Source organism: Alligator mississippiensis, chromosome 11 (genome assembly GCF_030867095.1).
Source record: "Alligator mississippiensis isolate rAllMis1 chromosome 11, rAllMis1, whole genome shotgun sequence".
NCBI classification, from domain to species: Eukaryota; Metazoa; Chordata; order Crocodylia; family Alligatoridae; genus Alligator; species Alligator mississippiensis.
This window is the reverse complement of record NC_081834.1, coordinates 8025186-8043242: the sequence shown is the minus strand read 5'-3', so window position 1 is coordinate 8043242 and position 18057 is coordinate 8025186. Positions and strand designations below refer to the sequence as shown.

Here is an 18057-nt window from a genome sequence, read left to right as displayed (position 1 = left end):
CAGCTCTACCCTCCCCAGTCACGTCTGCAGCATTCAGCGCCTTTTACAGCACCCGCCCCAGCCCGCAGTCTGTGCCGCGCTGCACTGCGCCAGCACCGGCTGGGCCACTGCAACTGCTCTGCGCCAGCCTGGCTTGCCAGTGAGGGGATGGGGGTGTATCTGGGGTCACCCCAACTTGTGGGAGGGAACCCAGGCATCTGGGGGTCTGGGGCACAAGGCATAAGTATCGGAGAACATCGTTGGCTACAACGGCCAAAAAAAGCTGATAGCCAGTAATGTAAATACCCCTTTTATTGGTGCTGATCTGATGGGCCACCGATATATCAATGCACCTCTGCTCCTTACGGTTGCTTCATAATTGCAGGTAGAAAAGGTACGTTTCCAGGCTAGCTTGTAACTGTGGTTCCATATTAAATTTTAGGACACTCACTCTCTTTTCCATCTCATCTTTTTGCTTTCTTGGCAGACTCAGGGAACAGATAGCCAAATGTATACCTCAGTGTAACTACATGATGTAGTACACCAACATGTAGTACTATTTGTACACCAGCAGAAATTACACTGCAGTTGAGAGTGGACAGACTCATGCAGCTGTTTTGGGATAGCTGCAGGCAGTAGCCGGCTATTATTATGCTTCACAAGTAGGTGGCAGGGGATAGTCTGTTTGCCTTTGGCAAATGTCTGCTATGGGATAGATGTGGATGGGCAAAACTGAAGTGGTGTAACTTGTGCCCGCAGAGTTTTACCAAACTCTTTCAGAGAGAATTTTTTACCAGTTAATCTGAAGCCCCTCTGACGAAAGGGTTTGTATCATGCCTGCTACTTTTCACGCTGCTGTAATGCCGATTGCAGCCATATAAACGTGTCTTCTGTCCCAGCCAGTCATCTGATCATTGTTCCTGTAGCAGCTCACTCTCCCGCATGCGTGTGTGCTGAAAGAGGGGATCAGGGCAATCCTGCAAGGTTTCTAGTGCCTTTTCTATGCATAAACAAAATTATTACAAATGTTTATATAAAAATTAGTACATGAAACAGTGGGTGACAAAAACCTTACAGTTCATTATCGCTGTAACTCAGGGGCGGGCAATTATTTTGGGCAGAGGGCCGCTTACTGAGTTTCAGCAAGCCATCAAGGGCCACATGACAGGCAGTCCAGGGCAGATTAGTATTAATTTTCTAAATTTTTTAGGGGGCCCACAGACCAGATAGAATGGTCTGGCGGGCCGCATCTGGCCCCCGGGCTACATTTTGCTCACCCCTGCTGTAACTGAATGCGACATAATAGAAAATGCTTTCTCTTGTTACTCTGCTCTTGATGTGATAGTTCTACTTATGAAACGGGGAGTAGCAGCATAGTTGCTGAGATTTCCTTTATACAGTATTTTATTGCCAGTTGGTAAACATGGAAAGTTAAGATGAGTCTCGGACAGTGTAAGCTTTCATCTTGGCGAATTCTGTGCGTTTTCAATCAAGCACTAGTTCAGCTTGCTTTAATTTCTAAATCCATAATTCTTATACCCCTAGTGAATATGGTGGAGTCATACTGATCTATTTAAAATGCATTTTGGACTGGTCTACAGAGTTGCCTTTACAAGTAAATGACCCTTCAAATAGAAACCTAAGTTGCTTCGTTCTGTGCTTTTCATTTATTTGAGATATTTGTAATTGAGTGTGAATATAATACTTGGAAAGCGCAGACCTTAGAGAAAAGTGTGAGCACTTAGATCAGCTACATCAGTCTCTCTGTCTGTTCCAGATTGTTTCGTTGAACTGTTTTCTAGCATTTTGTTCTATCTGTTTTTAAATGTCTTGGGTTACTGAGTCTTTCACTACTTCCCTTTGGGAAACTTCCCCAGACAAAGACATCTTGCTGCTGACAAAAACGTAATTTTCTCCCTCAACTTCATCACATTTCTCCTACTTCTACCTTTCATGTCCCAGACTAAATTCATTCATTCTTGCTAGGCATTCACCATCTTTAAATATCTGTATGTAGTTAGCATATCTCCTTCCCCTTAGATATTCTATATCCGTGTTGTGCTCATTTGACTCTTAAACATTTTCCCTAGCCACCCCCTCTGTCTGATCTTTATGGGAAGATATTACAGTGCTCAAAATGTATTGATAGCTTACCCATAACCATATCCAAATGTTGTTTAGCATTTTCTCAGTAGGAGAAAAAATGAACATCTTTTCAATAGCATAATAATCAGCCGTCATTATCTTTTATTCTGTATCTTCTGTGTAGTCTGCAAAGCTGTTTTTGAATGACTACTACTTGCAATAGATACCATGAATTGCATTAAATTGCCATACTCTTTTGCAGAGCCCCGCAAGGGGGTGGGGGTGCAAACTGCTTCTCAAAATTGGTGCATGTCTGCTTTCAATGGAGCTGCACAAATTCACACTAGCAGAGGATTTGACCTGGGATTTTTAAAGTATCTGCTAGAGATATTTGAGTCCAGCAGGCATTTGGCTTCTCAAAATGACATTAGACTTAGTTTAATGAAACTCATTCTCACAAGGATATGTCCCTTATATTGGGATTTTTAGAAAGGTTGGAAAGGGAGTGAAAGTGTTTTTTTTAAGAATAATTTAAACTTTTAAATACCCTTTAACATACTTTTCCCACAGATTTTCTTTTCATAAATAATTCAGTCAATCAAATTGAACTGTTGAAGAGTAATAGTTCATGTTCACTTACATTGAGTCTAGTCAGCTTATTTTGATTTAAATAGCTTTTGCCCAGAATTGTCATTACTTCATGTTTCTCCCCCTCTTTGTCTTCTAAACCCAGATTTAGGTCGTTCGCGGGAGCTGCAATATGTTTATGTGGATAACAACATTCACCTGAAAGGGCTCCCTTCTTATCTGTATAATAAAGTCATTGGCTGTAATGGGTAAGCATGAATTAATTTTAATGTTTTGCATACCTTTTCTCCTAACCATTTCCATAAATATATGCCTGTGTGATACAACTGGAATTTATTTTTTGTGATTGATTCAGGACTGATGTTACTTTGAGGGGATTACTTTAGCTGCCAGTTCTGTATTAGTTTTGTAATAAATCTTCCACATTAATTTGCTGAACTTTCACTATTTCGGGAGTAAGCCATAAGAGCAGCTGGTGCATTTGCAACTAAGAAACTTTTAGTAATGATGTTAAGGCCTGAGGCTTGAAAGCCAACTGCATTTAAATTTGGTCCAAAAAGCATGAAGAGTGCATAGAATCATGCTTTTCCAAAACCAAAGAATGAGGGAAATATTGCAGTGACTGTAGCAGTGAGGACCAGCCCTTTTGGCACACTTCTGACAACCTAGTCCCGCATCCTTTCCAAGTGCTACTCCAGCCCCCTTCTTCCTGATGCTCTGCTTTCTGCTCCCTGCTGTATGCTGTCTGTCCAATTTGCTGCTCTGTTTTTTGCTCCCTGGCCTACCTGACCATCTGCTGCCTGTCCCCTTCTGATCTGCTGTGTGCCACACGCAGACTGCCCGTGCCACTCGTGGCACCGTTACTACAGGCTGGCCACCCCTACTCTATATCATCTTAGTTCCCAGGTCTTCAAAACTGTGCAGAGTATGGGCCACCTTGCGTTTTATTCAGACTCTCATTACATCCCAGTTGCAGTTACTTTCAGTGCCTGATCTACAATTAGGGACTGTCATCAGTAACTTTTACAAATTATAGTCCAGTTTTTATGTATGCATGTTTAAAAATACCCTACCTAAACCATCTCGTGTCTGTGGTCACGATGGAAGCGTGCTGTCCAGCACAGTAGCCTGATTCTTCTCTCACCCAGGCTTGTATATATGAGGAACAGCACCATAATGGAGCGATCCTAGTGTAAAACTGATCTGAGGAAAGGCCCAGTGTTTTCTAATTATAAATCTGTCAGACTGTCCCTCGGCTGAACTTCAAGTAACTATAACTTCCCCACTTAATCCAGGCCTTGCTAAAATGTGCTAGCTGTTGAGCGCCTTTGAGTTTCTAAGCTTTTCCTGATGGGAACAGGGCATTTTGGTGCCAGCCCTGTGACATATAAATATTTTGTAGTTGTATCACAATTTTGCTCTTACCAGATGGTGTCACTGTGTTCTGATTTCAAATTTGATTGATCTAATCTTTAAATAAATGCCTACTTTAAATGTGTACTTTGGTTTGTCAGAAATCTGAATAAATTGTAAAGAAGACGTTAGAGTGAATTAAAAGTCAAAAGAAACCACATTGAACTCATTTGCAGAGAAAAGACTTGTGGTAGTAAGTGCCAATAAGTTCTGTGACAGGTATGGCTTAACAAGTCCCTCCATTTTAAGTAATTTAAACCCTACTTTTTTTGGTGGGGAAGCAGGTTGTTTCATCATATTTCCAAATTCCCATTTTAATTGCTATAAAAATATTTGTATCTTCTTGAACTAATTTTCTACTAATCTTCTTTTTCAGTGGCATCACTTGACTCTACTGAGCCAGATTTTCATTTGACTTAGTTCCTTTAATAAATGTCTGCTGACATTGCTTCTCACGGCACCCTCTGCTGATATCCTGATTAGATTTTATCTTATTCTGTAGGTGTTTTAACCAATGTTAAACTTCATAGTGGGTCTAGACCACAGGATGGCTAAAATGTCAGCTGCTAACAGTCCCTTGACTACATTTCCATTCTTACTACCACTCATGGAGCTGCGTTAGTACCAGCTGTAATGGAACATGTTTTGGGTGTAATGTAGGCAAGGCTGTAGGTTTTGAAAGCACTACATAGACATTTATTAACTAATCCTCCTCACTCCTCCTGTGAAATGGCACAAGTAGATCCACATGCTGCAACACATTGGTGCTTGCATCTTCCTTAATCAGTAAAGACAGGGCTTTTTGTTATTGGTATGAGGCTTAGTCAGAAAGTAATGCCTCCTATTTGTTTTCCCAGCCAAGTAGTATTGAAAAAATATTAAACTTGCACAGAAAATGTATACATCATCACTGAACACACAGCTGTTTTTCAGCATAGAGTTTTTTTCTGTCGGTGGCTTTTTCACTGGTGAACAAAGGCATGTGTACCAGCATTGTAAAAGTCCTTCTCCTTGTTGAGCAGCTACTGTCTCGCACCCTCCATCACTTCCTTGTCATCCTGAAAGTGTCGCCCTCATAGTCTGTCCCTCATCCTCTGGGCTGTGTGCCAGGTGGGGCAATCCAGTCCACCCAAAATGATAAGCTTGACTCTGTGGTATGCGAGCCAGTGTGTAGGCAAGTGTTGTCAGGCAGAAGTAGCACCCCAGACACGTCTCTTGGATCAGGCTCTTTGCATGCAATGTTTCCGTCTCTTAAAGATCTTGACGTAGACCTCTGAATTTACTGTTGCTCCCTTAGGCAAGAAATCAAGAAGAACACTCTCCCATATCCATGGCTTGCTTAGGAGTTAAAAATTAGGAGGTATTAATTTCTGATTGGCCTTTGTATTATTACCAGCAATAAAAGTGCACCTATTTGTTCACCGTTACAGAGAGAGCGCAGTCATGGATTGTGTGTTGGTACTATGTAGGGTGCATTCGGCACTTCTGATTGCCTGTAATGATTGCAACTGGGGAGAACAGTAATGGATAGTCTAAGCATTTTGACTTGATCAGATGCTTCTTCTTTTTTACCTTCAGTTAAACTCTACTATTTTTTGGAAAAACTTTCTGTCAAGGCCCTCCAAACAAAGGTAGCATTTTATTATTTGCAGACCACAAAGCTGGGGTTGCATTCTTAAAGCTGTTTCTAACCAGGCCCTCAAACAAGGAAAACTCTATGTTTTCCAAGTGCTTGTATTAAAGGCAGTCACTTGTATCAATCTATTCTTTTAATAAATGCTATAGCATGTGTTTATGTGCTAAACGAAGCCCCCTCTTCATTTATTGTAACAATGCTTAACATATCTGTAAAGCAGCCATGTGAAGGGATAACTCCAACCTAAGAGAAACTTTATTCCAGTGGCATAACTAGAGTGGGACACCCAGGGAACCTGCCCCGGGCACCAATTTGGGGAGGGGAGTACAGCTGCAGTCATGCCACTGACATGGTGGTAACTGGAAGTCACTGCTACCTCTGTGTGCGCCCAGGTGCCCTGGGTGCCCAGCCACGTTACGCCTCTGCTTTGTTCACACTTCAGTACAGTAATTTTTTCTCTTCTAGGCAGGTAACTATGTAATTTGTATAAGGACCATCACACACAAATCCCACTGTGATCATATGCTGAATGATCTTGAAAGAATATCCTAATTGCCTGCTGAAGCATGTCTGTGTTCTGTCTAGTAGTAAGAATTAGTGGCCAGTGGAAGGTCTTTACTGCTCAGGTGAAAGGATTATAGTCTTGGGATGAAGATATGGGGGTTTCAGTCTCTATCTGGTTGGTTACCGGGCAGTGAAAACCTGACGCGTGGTGTAGTTACTCATGTACAATTGAGGTTTTGAAGCTAGAGTATAAACTACGTTGTGCAAGTAATGATTTTTTGTCTGAATCCTGCCATCAGATAAGCTGTGAAAAATCCCCCTTTTGTATGATAGGAAGTGGTCTCAGCTCTGGAAATAAATTTTGATCTCACTTTCTGTAGATTAGACTCACTACCCACCTGCATGGGCTTTCAGGTTAACTGCTGTGAATTTGTCATTCTGGCTGAAGGCAGTCAGTGAGGGATCGTAATCTTAGTCCTGTGGTTTATTTACAGGACATCTTCTGTAAGGGCGAGTTTCACTTTTTCCAGCCACATGCGGGATGACCAAGCAAGAAAAAGGAGCAATGCCTCCTCCTTTTTATCTCATGGAGTTATTCTTTGCCGGTCTTTTGCTCCTGTTAATAATCATCTATAATTCATAGCATAGTCGCCTTTCTCCTGCCATGTCTTGGCAGACGTTTTATGTGGCTGTCTCTTTAAACCTGCTTCTTACCTATTTTCAGCTGTGGGAAGGAACTTTGGATATGAATATCCTAGTCTTTCAAGCAAACGTCATGGCTAAATAATATTGAGGTTAACCCTCGGTGTAATTTACTTGTGTCTCTTCTATTAAAGTTCATAGGGATTGGCCAACAAAGTTCAATTTGCTGTACAGAAAAGCTTCCCTTACATCACTTCTGCTTGAAAATGCAACAATATGGGTTCATTGGCTGTGATGATAATTCATTCTCTAGGCACCGATTGTTGGGGGCTAGAGAATGAATGTTACGCTTGATTTCTCAGTTCCCAATTTTTTCCCCAACCCCTGATGCTTTGTAGAAAAGATTTAATACTGATTTAATTCAGTAGAGAGGTTAATTATTTTGCTGCTTGCCTCTCTAGTGTTTATCCATTATCTTTTAGAGTGGAGTTCCTTGCTGCTATCTTGGACTTGGATTGAGTTTTCTCTTCCAGGTCTCTTAGGGTGTGATTTCCTTATCTGGGCTTTGGGACCAGTATCTGGGAAGTCCGACAAATGTGGTTACTTTTTTTGTTCCGTGTGTTAAATCTGGTATCAACAGAAGTTGTTTTTGTCTTTGGGTTTGTCACAAGCAGGGTGTCTTCCCCAGCCTCTTAATAGAATTTTTTCTATTCGTGTCTTGTTGGCCTGGGTAGATCACCTGCAGCAGGGAATCAAGTATTTGTTACCTATGCACACTAAGCTGCATTGTTTACACCCCTACACCCATCAGAGATCTCCCCTTATTTTAAATATGGATTGCCAAGGGCAGGATTGGGGTTATCTTCCAGTACTGCAACATCCAGTGGCACTTTAAATGCTAATGACCTGAAATTGTGGGTGGGGAAATTCTTTACTCATTCTGAACTGGTTGGCTCACAACACAGAATAAATTGACCATTTGTAAATCTATATATCTATATATAGATATATATTCTGCAATAGCAATAACCAGTTTATGCTGTTGGCTTACTACCTGGCTAGATGAGAGGGGCTGTGACACTGGGTTTTTTTTCAGTCCACGCAATTTGACTGGGGTTATGCTCTCGTTTTTCTAGTACTTGAGAATCACTTGATCAGTAAAGACCTCCAAATGGGCCACAACTAGACTATTACAGAGGGTGAGAATGTCAGTTTGAAACACGGTCTGCAGATATGAATGAGCTCTCACTTGAGGAGAGCAGTGGCAAGGGCACTTTGGGCTGGCATGTTGGGTTTCTCCATTTTTTTTAACTTCTGTTGTTGCTAACCATTATCTAAATGTCTTGTGTCCCTCCAGCTGTGGTTCCCCTATTAAGGTTTCAGAGGTGAAGCTGCTCTCCTTTTCATCAGGGCAATTAACTGTGTTCCTCCCAGCAGAGGTGAAGTCTATAGGGACAGAGACAGATCATGTGCTGCCTTTGCAAGAGCTGGCTATGAGGATTCTGTATAACACCTACTACAGGTTTTTAAAAGGTATCCTAATTGCTTTTTAACATCCTTCAGAGTGTGAAAAAAACAGGAATGTTTTTCAGAGATAACAATAGCATTTATATAGCTCTTCAAAGCACTGTGCAAACATTAATGTCTTACAGCATTTATTCAATCAAATTACATTTTAAGTGATAAAGTACAGCAAAAAAAGGAGTTGGCTAAATGCCTTTGCTAAATGCTTATGCTCCAAAGGTAAAGTGGTGTTTAGAAATGTTTTCTTGGGGACAATGTAAAAAGCATGCAGGCTTTTCACAGTTTGCAGCACAGAAGAAACTGCCTTTAATGGGGAAAGGAGATGGAGAAATATTATCCTGAGGCAAGAGGAGATGCATCATCCAACAATGCAGCTCCTTGCCAGGCAACACACTCCTAAACTGGCAGACTTATTATACATAAGGCAGAAGAAATGCTAGCAGCTGTTGGCCATTTCAGTACAAAGTGACAGCTGAGCTGTTTTAGTTCTGCCCCAGTTCAGACTCTTTGTTGAAAACTGGCCCGTGGCTCTAGTTATACATCATGTTACTACATGAAATACCGGGGTTGAGTATAATTTAAGAATTCAGGCTTTGTCAGAGATTTGGGAGGGTTGTAGAGCTCTCCTGTTTAGCACCTTGGGAATGTGTGGACTTCTAGAGAGAGTCGAAGTGTTGGAAGTAAAGGAGGGTACAGTGAAAAAGTGGATGGGATTCACTGGCATGAGTCAGTTTGCTGGCATGAACTAGCGCCTTTTGTCCAGGCAAGTGTACAAGAGCTGGCATTCTTCTGTTTGGGACCCCCTGCCACCAACATTTTTGTTCAGGCCAGCGATGAAGGGAGATATTACAGTGGGACAAACGTAAGCTAACGTAACGTAGGAAACTGCACTGCTGGAGAGTAAAGAATGACTAGTTTAGGGGCTGCGCATTTTTTTTATACCTGTTAGTTAATGGGTAAAAAAAAAAAGGATGGTGGTTAAATAGAAGACTTACAACAGCAAAAGCGTAGACCAAAAAGATGGCATTTCGTTTTATTTGCAGATTTCTAATCTCTGTGCTGACAGAGGCCGGAAACTTGAGGCACAAAGAGAGCAGAGTTCATGTCCTTTTTAAGTCACAGGTGATTGTAATCTTATCACGTTTATGGTGGTGACTTATCCTTGTCACATAACCACTCTGCCATCTGACATGACTATAACTCTAAAGACGAGCAGGTTTTTAGGCTTGGAAAAGCAGGATAGTATTTCAGGATCAGCTTGAGGTGCTGAGGGAGAGTTACAGACTTATGGCTAGAAGAACTGTTTTGTTGGGACCAGGTTTTAGATCTTGGCTTGGGATGAATCTGATGAGGCTTCTGCTTAATTGGGTTGTAATTTACTGTTCTGAATCGGGGAGCGATCAGTTGTTTGTCTGTTGTGCAAGTTGTGGCTTTGCCCTTGGGTGATTCTTCTTTGAAATGCATCAGTAAAATAATACTAGCTTCCGTCATAGGGCCTTGTCTGTTCAGTAATTAACAATACATTGATTGGAACAAGCAGCTTCCCTTTGGTTTGATTAGTTTGATCTAACAAGTGCACATCCCCAAATTGTCCACGCTTTCAGTTGGAGTCTGTTGACACTTTGCTGTTTAGAAATGTTTTATTACTTACCATTCATTTATTTGCTTGAGCAGTATCTTCACCTGGATAATTGGGTTTAATTGTTCCTATTCCTGCAGTTTTACTCAAAAACTCCATCAAGTGCTTCACCTTATTTGTGGATAATTTGCTTTTGTTTATTCCTCCTTAGACAGGGGCCAGATGTTTTTGAGAGGATTAGTGGGATACACCATTTGCGAAGGGTGCATGCAATGTGATTATTGAGCTTGACCTTATGAATTTGGTTTGTTACAGATCTGATGCTTTCTTGTGTTTCTTTTCTTCCCTAGATTTCAACTTCCTGACGCCAATCTCATTACCAAAAAGTCTCTTGGAATTGCTGCACTGCCCTCTGGGACACTGTCACCGCTGCAGCCAGCCCATGTTTACCATTGTCTACCCAAAGCTCTTTCCCTTGAGAGAGACGCCAATGGCGGGGCTGCACCAGGGGTAATTGCACTGCAAATTACACCGGCGTTTCATACCTTACATGGGATCCATTTGGGAGGAAAAACATCTTTATGGAGCCAAGTGTTGTCTTAAAGATTTTCTCTCTTTTTTTTTTTTTGCTTGGGAATCTTAAAGGGCATGTTTAGATGTGTGTGACATAGCACCAGGTGCTGCTTCGCATGGTTTTGTATAAATGGCACTGAGAAAATGGCGGCAGTGCGCTTTTGAACTAAAACACATTAAAGGTGTTTCAGTTCAAAAGCGGACCGCCGCCATTTTCTCAGTGCTGACATGCATTTTGCTGTTTATACAAATGCATGCAATGCAGTGCCGGGTGAGCCTGCTCTGACTCCCTGGATCTCTGGCACGTGGCAGCATGAAAAGGTACAGGATGAATATAAATGCTCAAAGATTTTAAAAAGTGATCGGGGCTCATGGTAGAGGTGATATCTTTTATTAGGCCGACAAGATTTTTGAGGTTCTGCTCTTATTTGTGTCTGAAAGCAGGCTCCGGCACAGCGCACACCCTGTGGCTCTGGTTAGAGATAACACACAGCGAATAAGCAAGCATACACTTTTGCCCTCTGCTCCAGTGGGCCATTTCTGTTGTGTAGAAAATGATGCTGCGTTCATAGGGCAGCGCAGAAGAGTCTAGGATTTTTTGCAAATATCTTGTTGGTCTTATAAAAGATATCACCTCTACCATGAGCCCTGATTGCTTTTTGTCTAGACCAATATGGCTACAACCTGGATACGTGACACACAGATTTTAAAGCCTTTTTCTGAGCTCTCCTATAAAAGGTGTCAAATCTGTTGCTTCCAGGGTACCCGAGCATGCTATCTTAAGTCTGTTAACAAGGGGAACAAGTCATTTGGTATAGGTTGTTCTGCAATGAAAGTAATCTCATATCTGTGTTCACGTCCACCAGTCTAGAACAGCCTGAAGGTGGCAATAGCTGTTGTAAAGCTAATAGCTTTGATATTATGGTTCTAAATTATTCCTGATGGAACAGCGTGTGGATGATCAGGAAATCCAGTGGGAGAATTTTCTGTGCTTCAGGCAGAAAATATTGCCAGACACCAGCCCTTTACTGAATATGTTCACTCCATGTGTGAGGCAAAGGAAATGCTAAATAAAAAGCTGCATGGCACAGTTCCTTTTTAAGACTAAAAGAAAGGACAGAAAAACAAGCATTTCATCCTTAGTCGAAATGAATTTAAAATATTCTGCCACTGAAGCACTCTTCCTAAATATTAGGAACTGTGGTGCATGTGGGCAAAGACTTCTGTGCTGTAGAAAGAGCTGTGCTAGTTAAATACGGTTTTACAAGTGTAGTGAGGCAGACAAACCTACGTATAGTTATTGCCGTGCCTGGTCACACAGTCACAAACTAGGGAGAAAAAGGGAAAGCACGGCTCCCCAGGTGGAGATGTGGAATAACTTCAGGGTGAACACAGGTCACTTTGTAGTGGTCTTCCAGCACCACTTGCTAGTCTGAGCTGTGGGAATGGATGCCAGACCAGTCTAGTTTCGGGAAAAGTCAGATTTCTGTAGTAGCAAAAGTACTCTCTGGACATTTTCCAGTCAGTTCTGCCTGCACATTCAGATCCCAGATCCACTAACTTTGAGCTCAGTCTGGTTTGTTATTTTAAATGTCAGTGGATGATGATGGCAGGAGTGATTTTTGTCTACCTTCATTCTTCTCTCTCCACTGCACCCAGTTGTGGTCACCCAATCTTTTGGGAAAGATGTTGGTTGCATGTCCTCTCTCCCTAAGAGTAAACAACACGCTTGCTGTTTGTTGTAGATTATAAGGATACTAAGGGAGGAGGAAAATGTTCATTTTCAGCTCCTAATAGGGCGTGCTGGTCACTCTGTGCACCCAACATTATCAGATAGAGGTAAGTTTAGCATCTACCCATGATGAATGGGAAACAAGCATGTGCAGGTGCTTCCCTTCTGCCTGCTGTCAAATGATGTTTAGAGTCAGTGAAGAGAATCGGTAGCAACATCCTGTTCTCATTACCCCCAGCTTGGATCCCCCTGGAGACCTCTCCAGAATTTGTTTTGAATTGAGGTTCTGCTCTTATTTGTGTCTGAAAGCAGGCTCCGGCACAGCGCACACCCTGGGGCTCTGCTTATAGATAACACACAGAGAATAAGTGAGCGTACACTTTTGCCCTGTACTCCAAGGGGATATTTATGTTGTGTAGAAGATGCTGCTGTGTTCATAGGGCAGTGTAGAAGAGTCTAGGACAGGGGTGGGCAAAATGCGGCACGTGGGCCAGATGCAGCCCGCCAGGCCATTCCATCCGGACTGCGGGACCGCTAAAAAATTTAGAAAATTAATATTTATCTGTCCCTGGCTGCCTGTCATGTGGCCCTTGATGGCTTGCCAAAACTCAGTAAGTGGCCCTCCGCCCAAAATAATTACCTGCCCCTGGTGTAGGATTTTCCCTCCCCTCCCCTCCCCTCCCCTATAAAATAGGTTAATAACTGGACAATGAGGATGTGAGACCAGAGGTAACAGGTACAATAAAAAACAGGGAAAAAAAGACATAAGATCCCTTCGCAAAATTTAATCCTGCAGTTTAAGATTTCTTAAATCTAGTTTGTTATAAAAATACTGCTTGACAACCAAATCTGACAGACAGGTTCTTGCCAGCAAAGGCTCTTTTAAACAGTTCCTTAGACAGCCTGCACTTAAACACTGTGGAAAAGGAAGGCAGTTAATAGGGCCTTTTTGAAAATGGCACTTTGAATATACCACACGCCAGTGAGTACCACTCTCCATTCCAGCCCTATAGAAACCATTAGCAGCACACCAAAAAAAAGTTGCTTTTGAGTAGGAAATTTTTAAGAAAACAAACCAGAAAACTCTGATTGCTGATTCAAATAGATAGTCCCATGTTTCTCTAATTCTATTGCAGCCTCTTGTGCTGTGGCTTGTGACATAATACTTCTCTGATTTGTAAGCAGTGCAGCTTTATGAAGTGTAAACAGCTTGTGCATATCAAATTTGGGCACTAGCCAGAAGGCTGCATACATGCTATTTCGGAAAAGGCATCTCCTTTCTTAGAAAGCTCTTCTGATTGTAAGCATAGCACTCTCCAGCTTGCTCTTCTGTTGCAGTTCTGACTGTCATATGTTTAAACTGCAGTGGATTTTCATGTAGATTCAGTTAAACTCATTTCCAATTTTTAGTCATTATATTTAGAGCAGCACAAGAGATTGTAATAAGATGTAGGGGATGAAATTAAGGGAAAAAATTAAGTGGTAATGCATTTCTTCCAGGCAGTGGGGTGTATTAGTGTGTGGTATAATGTTCAAAAGAGGTGCTAGAAATCTCGTTGTTGGGGAGCATGTAACTGAAGTGGACAAACCACAAAGGTTCATATTTATTTTATGGAACAATATTGCCATGGGAGGGGATGGATTAGATTCTTGAAAGGATGGAAGAGAACAGATTTCTGTGGCTATTATAGAACTATAATTATGAGCCCATGGACATATTTGACACAAACCCTTATTCACCAGGGATTATTACAAATCTTGCTGTGCTGAAAATTGCCATGTAAAGTCTCTTCATGAAAGAAATTATTATTGCAAATGTTAAAAAACAATACCATATTTTCCCCTGCAAATTACATTTTGCTATTGACAGTTCAGTGTTCTAGTCCCTTCTGTTCCCTTAAATGTCTCTTCTTTCATTTAAAATTTTCATCATTGCTTTTTACTTGTAGCTTAATATTTCCAAGACTTCTGGTTTATGCAGACACCCATCACTTCCCTTGGCCCAGAATGAATTGCATCCCAGAAAAACCACAGATAACTTTCATCTACTGTAAAGTTATGATGTAAACCCATAGACATTCAGACTTAAGGGTTGTTCTTACTTTTGCAGCATTTGTACTTCCCTGGTAAGATTGTCATTAATGCAATCCCTGTCATGGTAGTTTTTAGAAAGATGTGGGAAGACAAGATCTCCATCCTAATGAATTTATAATCTCAGGCTGGGGACAGATGCAACTTTCAGATGGTTTAAAAGATAAGCTAAGGGATTGCCATTCAGGAGGGCATCAGTTGCTATGATATCACTACTACATCGGCATGCTGCTATAGCAGTATAAATAAATTAAGTGGTTATAGTGGTTTTTACTATACTTATGGAGCATGCACTATAAGAGTTACATCATAACTGCCTCTCTATACCCATTGCATCCAATACATGCACGGTTGTTAGGTCTACCTGCCCTCTCAGTCTACAAACACAGGGTGGCAGGGATGAGTGTTTGAGCAGTGCTGGGTAGTACATGTCATCATAGTTCCACAATTGCTCAGATTTTCTCTTCTGGGAAAAGGTTTTACTGCCTTCTAAAAAGATACAGCACTTTGGGAGAGGAAGGAGGGTTGAAAAGTGATGGGACTGGGTTTTCATGTACAAGGAGGGTATATATAGTCATTTCTCTATAAAACAAAGGGCAAAGTGCTACTTTGGGATTAAAACTCCTTACTTAAGCAGTTCTCTAGTGGTGCTATGGGAGAAAGAGTCACAGTTGAATCGGGCAGATTTGTTTTTTCATGTGGAGATGCATATTGCATAGAACAGACGTGGCCAACCTGTGGCAGGGGGGCACGAGGCATGAGCAGCCTCTGTGTGTGGGACTCAGCAGATCGGGGAGGGGACAGCACAGCAGCAGATGGGGCAGGAAGCAGAAAGCAGAGCAGCAGGTCAGAGATAAGAATGGTATACAAGGTGGGCATGGGGCTAATTTGCATCACGCCTGCCGAAAAAGTGTGGTCCCCAGTGGTATCTAGCACAGTACAATCCAGTAATGGAGCCCGCAGGCTATCCTTTTTGAAGATCCATTCTCCACTCCTTGTTTACACAGCGGGTGTATAGCCAGCTGAACCGCCGCTGGGTTCTGGGAATTCAGTTATTTCATGCCTACACGCAGTAAAACACGAGAAAAAAGTGAGTCAAGGACTACTCCAGATATTTTCCTTTTAGTTGTTAAACCTGCTGGCAATAACATTCAGCCACACCCTCAGGAAAGAGAAAAGCTCTTGATGTTTTTATAAACCAAATTTTGAATATCTTTTGTTTAGATAGTTTAACCAGGGCTAATCCTCTGTTTTCACAATCCAGAAAATTGTCTGCCATGGAACGAGGCCAGTCACTTTAATCTTGAGCTGACTACTGTTTCTCTTCTTTCTTTTCCAGGAGGACGACTGTTAGTTTTGTGGCATACTGCTGCTCCACCCAGTGTCTCCAGATTTTTGACCTACTGAGTTGATAAACACTTAAAGCTACTCAGGAGTGTTGCCAGGTTAAAGCTGCATTAGATGGCACATCCCATTGGTACGGGAATACTGTATGTGTGCGTGTGTGCCAAAGCAGCAGAAGTGCCCAGTCAGGGACACAGAGGAGCATTTAAATCCTGCCCTATCGAATTTGTACAAACAGCAGAAACTTTTTGGAAATGTAACGATCAAGCTTTTGCAAGGATTAACACCTTCCCTTTCCTTAAGGCGCGGCAGAAACCAAAAGGATTCCAAGGAGCCCCGCCTGCCGTCCTGTTTTTAGGGGCTTTTCATGTGACTTGACTTACTGCAATGCATCACATCATCAGAACCAGTTTTAGTTTCTTTAATAATGTTAAGCTGACCTGTACTTTAAAACACACAGACAAACAAAAAACAAAATCTTCTGTTGTGACCGTCCAGTTTTTGCTGATTTATCTGTAATTTCCTCTGAGTGCAACTGGATTCATGCATATGCATCCATACATCCTCAGCAACCATCAGGCATCCCATAGGCCATTTTTTCCCATCCCTTGCCCCGGTCAAAATAGTTTTCCCCATAAAAGTGCTATCACAACTATAGATTGAGCCTGTAACAACAGACTGAGGTGTTTAATTCTGTGTGCTAAGAACACCTTGTTCTTTCAAGAGTTACTCTAAGATACTTAGCCTCCGTTGAGGCACAGGTGGGGAGCATTGAGAGCCTGCACCTAATATGACCTGCTTCACATACTGAGCAGGTGCTCCAGGAGGTTCAAGGAGATGTTTTGCTTGTAATGCTTCGGTTTTTTTAAATGCAGCTCATCTTGTGCTCTTTTTGAGGAAAAACACTTAAAATTCATGTTTTATTAGAGAAAAAATACAAGGATACATATTGATTTATTGTGGACTGATGAACATCCTAGAGCATTGTGACTGTCTGCTCTAGACTTGTAGATAGCTGGTTCCTTTATCTTGGGGTTCACAGTTTGGCTGGTTTCAAATAAAAAAAAAAAGGGATTGGTGATGTGTCTTAACAGGGGAGGTTGAGAAGGGAAAAAACAGGTAGTCAAATATCTTTACAAAAGGGCTGTCCATTCTTTTTAGCACATTCATAGCAAGTGAGGCTCAAGACCTTATTTCTTACTGTCTTTGTGAGGATCACTTGCTGTAATATTTTCCTTAAAGCTACGGGATAAAGGATAGAAGCTGGCCCAAAATGACTGTGAGATTTATATTTTTAATTTTAAGCTGAAACAAAAGATATAAAATGCAGTCCCTCCTGGCTGGTTCTGTAGCATATTCTTATTAATACATTGTGTTCAGAATTAGTTTAGTTTTTAACCATAAATTACTTTGGGACTTAACACAATGTTCTTCTCTGTGCAGTAGTTACACGCTGAAATAGATCTGAATGGAACAATTTGATGTTATAAAAACACCAAGATAAACAGACTCACTTGGTAACGTATTAGCATATGCAGTGGGAAGAGAAACATATATTTTGGAAGGGTGGCATTTAAAATGATCCTCTTGCCAAAGCAAGCATTTTTTCCTACTACAGGTTTCCTGCGGATGTCTTTTTTTCAAAGGAATGGCACTGGAGGGTAGAACTGATAGGTAGGTTATTCTCATTACTTATGACAAAGTGCACTGGTTTTCTTGGGTTGGTTTTATGGGGTTAAACCTAAAACTTCTTTCCTTAACAGGGCAAAAATAACCCACTCAGTTATTGTTGGACTTTCTGTAATAAAAGCCTTTTAAAAGACCGACTCTCCAAAGGGCCCAAAGCCCGCATCCAAACATACTCTATGCTATTAAATATCTTCTTTGTCCTTTCATTAGTTTGTCTTAATTCTGAGATCTTGGCCATGCTCTTCCAGCCACTGGGGATCAATACAGTAGCAGCAGTCCACATCAAGACCAGCATAAGTTAGAGTTGTCGAGTGCCCAAGGTCAGTGTATGCTTATGTCAGAAATTCATAAGTGTGGCACAGGATCCAGAGTTGTAGTGACTCGCACTTGATGTATGTAGACTTATTTCACTGTCCAGTTTGCCATGCAATGGTGTGTCAGGCATTATAAAGCTTGATAATAGAGCTAGAATGTAATTCAAAAAAAAAATCCATTGGTTAAAAGGAATGTATGCAACCTGCCATTTTAATTTCATGACACCTGATCCCCAAACAGCTGTTTGCCTCGCTAGTAAAATACAGTTGGACTGAAGAGTAAGCCTGCAGAATGGTTTGATAGGGCAGCCACTCTGGCATTGGACGTTGTAATTGCTAGTGTAATACCCTAATCAGATCAGGA

The 18057-nt window shown here is 41.5% G+C and overlaps 1 protein-coding gene across 4 annotated transcripts in view; it reads left to right on the top strand.

The window, feature by feature from the left end:
- LRRC28 (leucine rich repeat containing 28) overlaps positions 1-17585 on the top strand; it is an 81823-nt gene extending 64238 nt beyond the window's left edge. For all 4 annotated transcript variants that reach the window (XM_059714565.1, XM_059714566.1, XM_014606093.3 and 1 more), the window contains 4 exons: positions 2798-2900; positions 8205-8380; positions 10301-10460; positions 15686-17585. In XM_059714565.1, the coding sequence (XP_059570548.1) occupies positions 2798-2900; positions 8205-8380; positions 10301-10460; positions 15686-15758 (512 nt within the window). In that variant the 3' untranslated portion in view covers positions 15759-17585. The remainder of the gene's footprint in view (positions 1-2797; positions 2901-8204; positions 8381-10300; positions 10461-15685) is intronic.
- The last annotated feature ends 472 nt before the right edge of the window (positions 17586-18057 follow it).